Source organism: Glycine max, chromosome 3, assembly GCF_000004515.6.
Source record: "Glycine max cultivar Williams 82 chromosome 3, Glycine_max_v4.0, whole genome shotgun sequence".
In the NCBI taxonomy this organism is placed as follows: domain Eukaryota; kingdom Viridiplantae; phylum Streptophyta; class Magnoliopsida; order Fabales; family Fabaceae; genus Glycine; species Glycine max.
The window spans coordinates 46,662,988-46,672,330 of NC_016090.4; the positions used below are offsets into that span (position 1 = coordinate 46,662,988).

Sequence of the window (9,343 nt, forward strand, 5' to 3'; positions counted from 1 at the left end):
TTTAAAATAATTATTTATGATTAAATAATAGTATAAAATTATAGAATAGTATATAAGTATTTAACTCAATTAAAAATATAATAATTAACAGATAAATCAACACTGAATGTTGGGCATCGCATCTATGAAGTTTCCTCTGTTGGAGTTTGATTTTCAGAGTGAAGCTTTGTTCTGAGGGTAATGGAATCCCTTTTTTGTGATGCCAGTGGATGATTTGACTGACTAGTGTTTAGTGGAATGAAGAACCAGAAATAGTAGTTGGTAGAGGGAATCACTTTTGGTTATGCGCAGCACTGCACAGAATTGATATTCGATCCAGGGTCGAATTGTCGAAACGTGCAAAGAATACAAAGGCACAGGTGATGTCATTCCATTTTACGGTTTTTAACGAAGCTGTTAGTTTCAATTCAATATTCCTTTTAGCTCAAGTTCAATTATTTTTATTGAGTTTTTTACCGGCATAATTGTCATTTAGGAGACTAATTTTCGTGTTGAGAGGTACTGAATAAGTTTTTTAAATAACTCTGAAATTGAAACTCTTAGTAGGTAAAATTCTCAAGAGTGATAGGACTTACGTCTAGTGTCTCTCTATTCATCTTTTGATATATTTTAAATGATCTTTATTGAGTTATTCAAATATATTTAAATATGAGACTTATTCAATAAAATAAATAAAAAGTGTGCTAGCTGTTCGAACTTAAACTCATGTTCTTGTCTCTCTCTTTTCTTTTCTCCTAGGTTTTCCCCTCAAATTAAAATCAACAAGATCAATTCCTTCCCAAATTATACCCTTTCTGCAGATGCTTGTTGTCATGCTCCAACATTGCTTCTATCTCTTAAGCAACTAAGATAGTGTTGATGTTCTTTTTTAATTTACACGTTATATATATTTTAGTGAGATCCTCACTAGCTCCCAAAGAAAATCAAATAGATCAATATATACAATGATAAGGTTTCCTTCAAATTCATGAAGTCATCCATGCTAGCATTAGATGTTTTTTCTTAACTTTGAAACCACAAAGGGATAATTGAAGAAATGATATCTACTTGAAGTAGAATGATTATTACAAGAGTTACATTTATTTTCAGGCTAGATTACATCACATGCGATAAAGTATGGTCAGGAAGCTTATTGCGACAAGGTTGCATCTTCAATAAAATACTGAAAGACAGATCTCTTTTGTGTGAACAGAATCTAAGCATCAATTCCTCACTCTTTTAGCTGCTTCCAAGTATTTCGCTATATGTTTCCTTTACCTTTCGTAGAAAAGCTTCCCTGTAATTGTAAGCAAATTATTGAAATTAAACATTTATCATGAAGTTAATTCGTTGAACCAAATTTCAGTAAATTATTAAACGTAATTCGGCTCTACCTGTCTGGCTTGAAAACGAAGTTCTTGTAAGCAAACCACTGCAAAGAAAGACAAATTGCAGATGAATAAATAGATAGAGGTTCCTAAACCCCAGGAATCTATTTAAAAAAATAAATAAAATAAACTACTAGTGTTCCTTTTCATGTAAACAAACAGTTCTGCCTTACTCTGATTATTTAACAATGTAAATATATATACTATCATACGAGAGTTAAAATATAGAATACTATGTAAGAAGCAAATTAATTAAGGGAAAGTGTTATTATCCAAGTATCTGATGCAGTTAATGGAAACAGTAAAATTGAATGGACTTACCCCAGTGTAGCCAATGCCTACGACCTCAAGAAGCCCAGGAATTAAAGGAAGCCTATCAATTGCCTGTTATGAGTGACAATCATTAATGTTAACAACAAAGTATTCTATACATACTTAATGATGATAAGATAATGCATTTAAAAAGTAAATAAATAACGTACTGAGATCATCCCAGCTGAGCCCACCAATGCAACCACACCAGCAACTGCCAGTGAACTCACTGCATATTTATCTTCAACTTTGTCCCACTATACGTAGCCAAGTAAGCAGCAACACAGTAAGTGTAAGTAACAACTAACAACAGAGATCGATATATACATTAATTAGTTGATCCTTACAGCTTCTTGAATAGTCTTCACAATCTCTGGCGTCTCGGCAATAGAGAGGTCAGTTGTGGCGGCAACTTCTGCTGCGGCTGCCTCTCTTGTGGTGGCCATTGCCATAAAATTGCGAGCAAGCCTACGACCTGAAAGAATCGAATTATGAGACGACAAAAGGTTTTTTTATTTTTATTTTTAATCTGTAATAAATTGATTGACTCACAGAAAGCAGTGGTCTTCCAAGGACGAGTCTGAGAGTGAAAAGGTGGAGGGGGAAGAGTGGGAAGGGTGACGCATTGTCTTGGAGTTGGAGGCTTGGCATCAACAAGGGTGGATGAAGAGGATATAGAGAGAGTGGAGGCCATCCCTGCAACTTGTTCTGTTAAGGATTCTGAGGCCCCCAGGGAAAGAATATAGATTATGTTGTTCAGATATTTATTTTCCCTGTGTGTTTCTAATTTTTCTTGGCTTATCAATGTCAATGCTGTTTCATAATCTGCCACAGCTTCAATTGCTGAACCACTCATTTCTTTTCATTCTAGATAGTGTGTGATGACATGGCCGGAAGATAGGGCTTTTATGGTTTTTCATTGGATATTAGGTTCCTGGTTGCCCTTTATGAAATCAAAACTTTTCTAGATCCTTATATATTTCTTACAAGGGTAAAATTAACCATGCAAAAGTATCTTCTTTTTTTGGAGACTTGAGTTCAGCTTTCTGACTATTTTCTGGGTAAAAAACGGCAGCACAAAATATCTGATACCTCAATTTACTATGCTGGGAATGAGCAGGGGAAGGGGATATAGAATTCTCCGATCTAATATATTATATAAAACACAATTGTATTGTGTCTCTGTCGTGACATACATTGATTCAATTAAGACTCACATAAAATCATAAAATATAATAAAAAAATAAACAAATCTAAATATTAATCAAATCAAAAATTTAATTTAGGCTATAAAAAATTATTAAATTATAGTTATCATACATTTTCCCACCAATTCAATTCAATTCAATTATGGAATTTTTACGAATACACATCTCTTTGGATCATTCATTCATTCTCTAATTCTGCAGGGGTCTCATACATTCAATTGTGAGACAGGTTTATTTGTATCAAAACAAAAGATCATAAATGACATTGGTATTCCTCTAAATTTCAACTATGTTTTTTTTTTTTTCATTTGCATAACTTTTTTTAAACATTTAACCTTATCAAAAAAATTCTCTGGTCAGTTTCAAAAGTTATGAGTGATTGGAAGGACCAATGTATTAAAAATATAGTATTTTTTTTTTTCATTTATCATGTTATCTTCAATTATAGTGAGTTAGTGACAAACAAGACTTAACTCTGGAATTTGGTCAAAAAAGAATTGTATATATATTTGTATAATGGAACGTAAGATTAATTTAAACTAAGATAAATATATAAATAAAATAATTTAAAATTTAAAAATGGAGCAATGATTTAGTAAATTAGATAAAATCATTAATTATAATTATTCAAATTAACAATTATAAAATTTAAACCATTGTTATTATAAATTATTTAAGGAGATAAATCAAAGATTAATTTTAAATCGGAGGATATAATTATTTATAATGTTCCCTTATTATTTTCAAAGGATATTAATCAAAGCTTGAAATGTATTGGGAAATCTTATTGTTTATGAAAGATTTTTTTTTAAATAATCAATTAACGTGTTATTAGTTACTATATTTTCCTGCACAGTTCAATTTTAACAAAGTTCTTCATACCCACAAAGCTTTTTCTAGAGTACGTTTTAGAGAGATTAAAAATTTTGCTGAAAAATCATGAGAACATGTCTAAAAAATATATAATTAATATTCTATATAGAAATTTTTTTGAGAATTTATCCTAGTATATAAGATATTTATTCATAACAATTTTTTTATTCTTAGATTTTATTGCTTAATACAAAATTTTACACACTATTTTATATTTTTTTTCCAAATATTTTTTTATCACTATATTAATTTAAAAACTAAATCATGTATACCCTTGCATGGGACGAGTATCAAACTAGCTATTTTGATAATTGGACAATTGGTAGGGTAATCACAACCAATCATTTTGTTTGAGATGGCTGATATACTTCCGTTGTACAAAAGATTATTGATAAATATCAATATCATTTTGTTATTTCCTTTTCATAAGGATGCGTCGTTGCAGGTAGATAGATACATAAATCATAAATCGACCGATGGATGGACAAATATCAATACTTAAATCCTCATATATAGAAGTCTATTGTTTAACTTAGCATTTTTTTACTCCTTTCAATTTTTAAAATATTTTTTAGTCTCTCATATAATTAAAAACTATCATAAATTATATTTTTAAAGATAAAAAAAATAAGCCAAAGGGAAGTAAAAAAAGCAACTCGTAAATTTGAGAGATTTAAAAAATTAAATTTTATTTAGAGAGACAAAAAATGTTAAATTTAAAATATAGTGAGAGAAAACAGTCATATTTAAATCATATAAATATATATTAGTGAGAGATTATTATCCATGCTAAATTTATTTACTTTTATATATAATAGTTATTTTAAAAATATTATAGCCTATCATTGAACACATAGGTCAAAATTGGTGTGAAATTCCACCAACTTTAAAGTCTTAAGTTTGAATCTTAAAAATGAGATTACATTAAATATTCAAGAAAAAAAAATCATCGAATCTTATCTAATTCAAACAAATTATTCATTCAAACAAACTAACAATTAATATTGTCGATAGAAAAAAAAGCACAATCTCACAATCTCGAGTGCCTTAGCATAAATGATTAAGATTGAGAGTGCCTTAATCATCAAACAACTGGCCCAGCCTAGTGGTACAAAATTATGTCCCATAAGACATTACACACTTTATTTTGCAATGAGTTTGTTTATTTCTCATTTTTCTATCATAAATAAAGAAACACACCACACATACATTGGAATGATCAAACTTAGGCCTTGAAGATATCGAGGCAAGTTTCTTTGGAAAGTCCCCTGTTCCAAAAATTCTGGTAGTATTCATTGTACGTAAAGTTGTTGTACTGAGGCGGATGGTGATGATGATGTATGAGTTGTGGAGCGGGTCCTATGATTGCGTCATTTGAGGGAAAATAGAATGTTGGAATGGAAATCCTGTCCTTGTTGCAATTCACCACTGCTCGATGCAGTACACTCTTATACTTGTCATTGCTTATCACCTGAATTTGATCACCCACGTTCACTACGAAGGTGTTGGGGATGGGATTCACAGCCACCCACTTGCCATCTTTGAGAACCTGTAATCCCGGTACCTCATCTTGGAGGAGTATGGTTATCACCGTCGGATCAGTATGCCCTGGCAACCCATATGTCAGCTCTGGCTCTGGACACGCTGGATAGTAGTTCATTGCCAAGTGCTGTTGTTCCTGCCCCTTCTTCCCTCCAACTACCCTGTTAATGTAATCCCTCTCCAAACCTAAGCTTTCAGAAATTGCCTCCACCAATTTCAATGATACTCCTCTCATCTTCCTGCAGTATTCTGCAACATCTTCTCTGCTCACCATATATATACATACCAAAATTAATTATATATGGCCTACCCTTTAATTTTATATATGCCTATTACCTTCTCTTACCTTAAAGATGGAGGGTTGGAGGGCCATTCCTTTATGTAATCCTCTATAGGGTGACAGTGAAGTCTCAAGAAGTCCCTCCAGCTGGAAACCTTCTCACTATTCACGTTGAAACTAGTGGACAGCCTGCTTGCCTTGAATGGATCAGTGGAGTAACTCTTCAATTTCTCACTCTCTGGTAAACCGAAAAACTCCCTTGTCACCTTCATTATCTTTTCAATCACACCCTCTGGAACTCCATGATTTGTCACCTTCATTCATTTCAAATTTTACACAAACGTAAGGTTAATCACCAATTCTTTCTCTGTGTGTCAATTGAATGGCACTAGCTAGTTGCATCTGTGAAGATGCATGCATGTGTGAGCTAGGACAAGCCACGTATCATATCTATCTTAAAACATAAAAGAGTGTATTTAAGGAAAAGTAAGTTTTTTCTTTATGCTTTGTTTTGTTCTCTATTTTTCCAATCATGCTAAGAGAGAATTTTACTCTTTTTTTTTTTTTTCATAAACAACCTAAAAATCTATTTTTTTCAATCATGTTAATAGATTATTTTACTTTTTATTCTTCACAGTATAATCAATCGTGCAGATCAAGGCACGAATGAATAAAAAGTCTAACTAACTTGGAAAAATCTTAAACGTACCAATTTTTCGGATATTTAAGTGGAAGAAGGAGAGATAAAGTAATAGATGTAATAAATAATATAATATTAAAGAGTGAGATAAAAATAAGGTCAAAATAGTTCATAAGCTAAAATAAATTTTAGTTCTTTATTTATATTTTTTGTCTTAATTAATTAGTACTTAAATTCTATGTTTTAATCACGATTTTATCAAATTAAATGTGGATGGGAGCTCTTTAGGTAATCATGGTGCGTTGGGCTTCGGTGGAGTGCTACGTGATTCTATTGGTAAGTGGATTATTGGTTTTTCAGACCATTGGGGATTTACTTCTAATCTTCATGCTGAGGTCTTGGCAATCTTCCATGGTCTTCAAATTGCTTAGAGTAGAGGTCTCAAGAAAATTATCGTCTGATGCATTGATGGCTTTGGATCTTGTTTTTAATGATAAACTAAGGTTTCATCCTTATCAGTCTGTCATTAACAAAATTCGTCAGTTCAATCACTTTGATTGGGAGGTGGTCTTTAAGCACACCTATAAGGAAGGCAATAAAGTTGCTGATTGGCTTGCTAAAAATGGAGCTTCAACCAATCAGCATTTAATTTGCTCCTTTAATTTGGTCATCCTGCCCTCATCCTCTTAGTCTTGTTTGTTTGAGTGATGCTATGGGTATAGTTAAGTTTAGATAGTTTTGTGTTTTGTGTTTTTTTTTTGGTTGCTTTCTCATGTATAAAAAAAAAATCTTTTGTTAGTTTATCACACCAGACAAATTGTGAAATATGTCATGACATATATGATAGTAATCAAAATTGATATTATTTTAAGAGACAAAAATAAAAAATTTAAAACTTGAACGATCAGAGTGGGATAAATAATATAACAAGAGATTGAAAATTTTATTTAAGCCTAAGGTTAAATGTGTGAATATAATAATTGATGAAGTTTACATACCTGAAAAAATCCATAATTTTGGCAAGCTTGGTCAATCTGTTGGATGATGTGGGAGCGATTGGGGCCATGAAGGTCTTGGAGATCGATGAGAGGAATGCAAACATCTGAGGATTGGACGACGCCTTGAAGATTTGGACGGTCACCGAGTGGCCTGATGAAATTAGAGGGAACCTGCTTCATAGTGGAAGCCATGTCTGATACCAGCACTAACTTTTCGGCCATTTGTTCCCTATGTAGCTAGCTAAGTATACATGTAGCCTTCATTTATAGGAATGGAGTAACTTGAAAAAATTTAAAATTTCTATATTGCTAATAACAGGTATTCAAACTCTCTCTCTCTTTTGATATGTTTTTATATATAGTTTGGGATAGAGAATTTTAATTTATCAGAGAATTTTAATGTATGTACTATAAAACTTATTATTTGGATATTTCTTTATGAAATTTAAATTTTTAAAATTTTAAAATAGAATTTTAAAACTAAAAATGTGGGATCTTTCAAAACGTGAATGATTCTCTTCTTCAAAAAATATTACCTGAGCTCGTGAAGCATGAATTAGGTGTGAGCGTAGAGGGACGCGTATAACTGCACCCCCCAATTAGGGGAGCACCCATCACGCAGCGGAGGTGCTCGTTGGCACGGAGGACCTGGGTCATGCCTTATATCGTTAACTGAATGCTTAAGTTGGGTGTGGTGGTGTACACTAATGTGTGTCCTGCGACTTTTCATGCCGAATCACTATTATTCTCTTTAGAGATACATCAGTCATATTTTGTGTTCTTTTTGTATTCATTTTCTCACCCTCACATTTTCCTTATATTGTTGACTGAATGCTTAAGTTGGGTGTAGTGGTGTACACTAGTATGTGTCCTGCCACTTGACTTTTCATGTCATATTCTTTTTGGAGGCACATAAGTCATATTTTCTGTTCTCTTTGTATTTATTTTCTCACTTTCATATTTTTTAATTTTTTTATCCAAACATAAAATTTTAAAAATAAAAGAATTTTAATTAAAGTATTTAAAATTTAAAATTTCTCGTAATTTTAAATTCCATTGTCCAAACACAAAACTTTAGGGAAAAAAAACAACCGTTCATTGGTTGGCAAATACAGCTAATACAATTCCCTACTGTGGGAATTAGTTTCATTCTTCGTAATGATGACGACAGAGGTGCCTATGTCAGACGTGAAACCTCATATTAGTTCCATTCTTGGCAATGACCGTCCAATAATATTAAAAATTATATTTATTAAATGTAATAGATAGTAAAATTATTAAGAATAAAAATTAAAAAATAAACTATTATTAATATATATTTCTATTTTATTTTTTAAAATATATTTTTTAATTCATTAATTAAACTATTATTAATAAAAATATATATTTCTATTTCTATTTTAAGATATTGTAATCAATAAAAAAAATTATCCCTAAATGATGGGTGTTGGGTGGCGTACAGACAGGGATTCAATGATTTTTCCTACTTTTCTTTTTCTTTTTCAGTTATTGAACTACCATGGATCTAATCTTATGTGTTGCAAAACAGAGAAATTCTATTTCATATTCTGAATTTTAATTTGTTTAACGGCGAGAGCATTTTATGATCTGGATTGAGAAAATGAATCTGATTACTCAAGAATGATTTAATGGATCAAACTTGTATTTGAAAAGGAAGAACTTGTGGTGTTAAAACATAAAGAAGATTGAACTTGCATAGAAGGTGACTGAAAATTTTGTGCAGAAGTAGTGAGAATGACGTAAAAAGGTAAAAAACCAAAGGGGAGAGAGGAGAAAGAATTAATGGGAGAAATAAATGACAGAATAGAGAAAAATGAGTTTTCATTTTTTTTTTTAAAACTTAAATGATAAATTACTATTCTATCCTTAAAATGAATTCAGCAAAACAATATAAGTAATTAGTTTTTTTTTTCCAAATATTTTTGTATCGAAATAATTGAAACTGCCCCATCTAAGCAGAACCTTGGGCCCGACCGTTTCATTCATTTGCTGGCAATCCCACGACGGAAATTTCACCACAATATACGCTTACCATTTGTATTGATAAATGATAAAAGCAGATTCTACCCAAGCACAAACAATTAACAGTTAGAAAGTAAGGG

The 9,343-nt window shown here is 31.5% G+C and overlaps 2 protein-coding genes across 2 annotated transcripts; both read right to left on the reverse strand.

The window, feature by feature from the left end:
* Window positions 1-940: 940 nt before the first annotated feature.
* Window positions 941-2,808, reverse strand: LOC100793015 (protein CURVATURE THYLAKOID 1B, chloroplastic). The gene is made up of 6 exons (XM_003521779.5): window positions 2,232-2,808; window positions 2,027-2,154; window positions 1,850-1,936; window positions 1,689-1,751; window positions 1,374-1,411; window positions 941-1,276 (listed from the first exon to the last, which is right to left on the reverse strand). Exons 1-6 carry the CDS (start codon window positions 2,533-2,535, stop codon window positions 1,219-1,221), a joined length of 678 nt encoding a protein of 225 aa, XP_003521827.2. The 5' UTR covers window positions 2,536-2,808; the 3' UTR covers window positions 941-1,218.
* Window positions 2,809-4,721: 1,913 nt separating this feature from the next.
* On the reverse strand, window positions 4,722-7,524 carry LOC100793902 (protein DMR6-LIKE OXYGENASE 1). Its single transcript, XM_003521781.5, has 3 exons — window positions 7,221-7,524; window positions 5,649-5,896; window positions 4,722-5,565 (listed from the first exon to the last, which is right to left on the reverse strand). The coding sequence occupies exons 1-3, from the start codon at window positions 7,440-7,442 to the stop codon at window positions 4,986-4,988; spliced, it is 1,050 nt and encodes a 349-aa protein (XP_003521829.1). The 5' UTR covers window positions 7,443-7,524; the 3' UTR covers window positions 4,722-4,985.
* Window positions 7,525-9,343: the final 1,819 nt, after the last annotated feature.

Coding starts and splice junctions, on each gene's coding strand:
- LOC100793015 (XM_003521779.5), bottom strand. CDS start 2,535: ATGAGTGGTTCAGCAATTGAAGCTGTGGCAGATTATGAAACAGCATTG. Junction 2,155..2,231: donor TTGGAAGACCACTGCTTTCT/GTGAGTCAATCA, acceptor CGATTCTTTCAG/GTCGTAGGCTTGCTCGCAAT. Junction 1,412..1,688: donor TAGGCATTGGCTACACTGGG/GTAAGTCCATTC, acceptor CTTTCTTTGCAG/TGGTTTGCTTACAAGAACTT.
- LOC100793902 (XM_003521781.5), bottom strand. CDS start 7,442: ATGGCCGAAAAGTTAGTGCTGGTATCAGACATGGCTTCCACTATGAAG. Junction 5,897..7,220: donor AAAATTATGGATTTTTTCAG/GTATGTAAACTT, acceptor AAATGAATGAAG/GTGACAAATCATGGAGTTCC. Junction 5,566..5,648: donor TCCAACCCTCCATCTTTAAG/GTAAGAGAAGGT, acceptor TATGGTGAGCAG/AGAAGATGTTGCAGAATACT.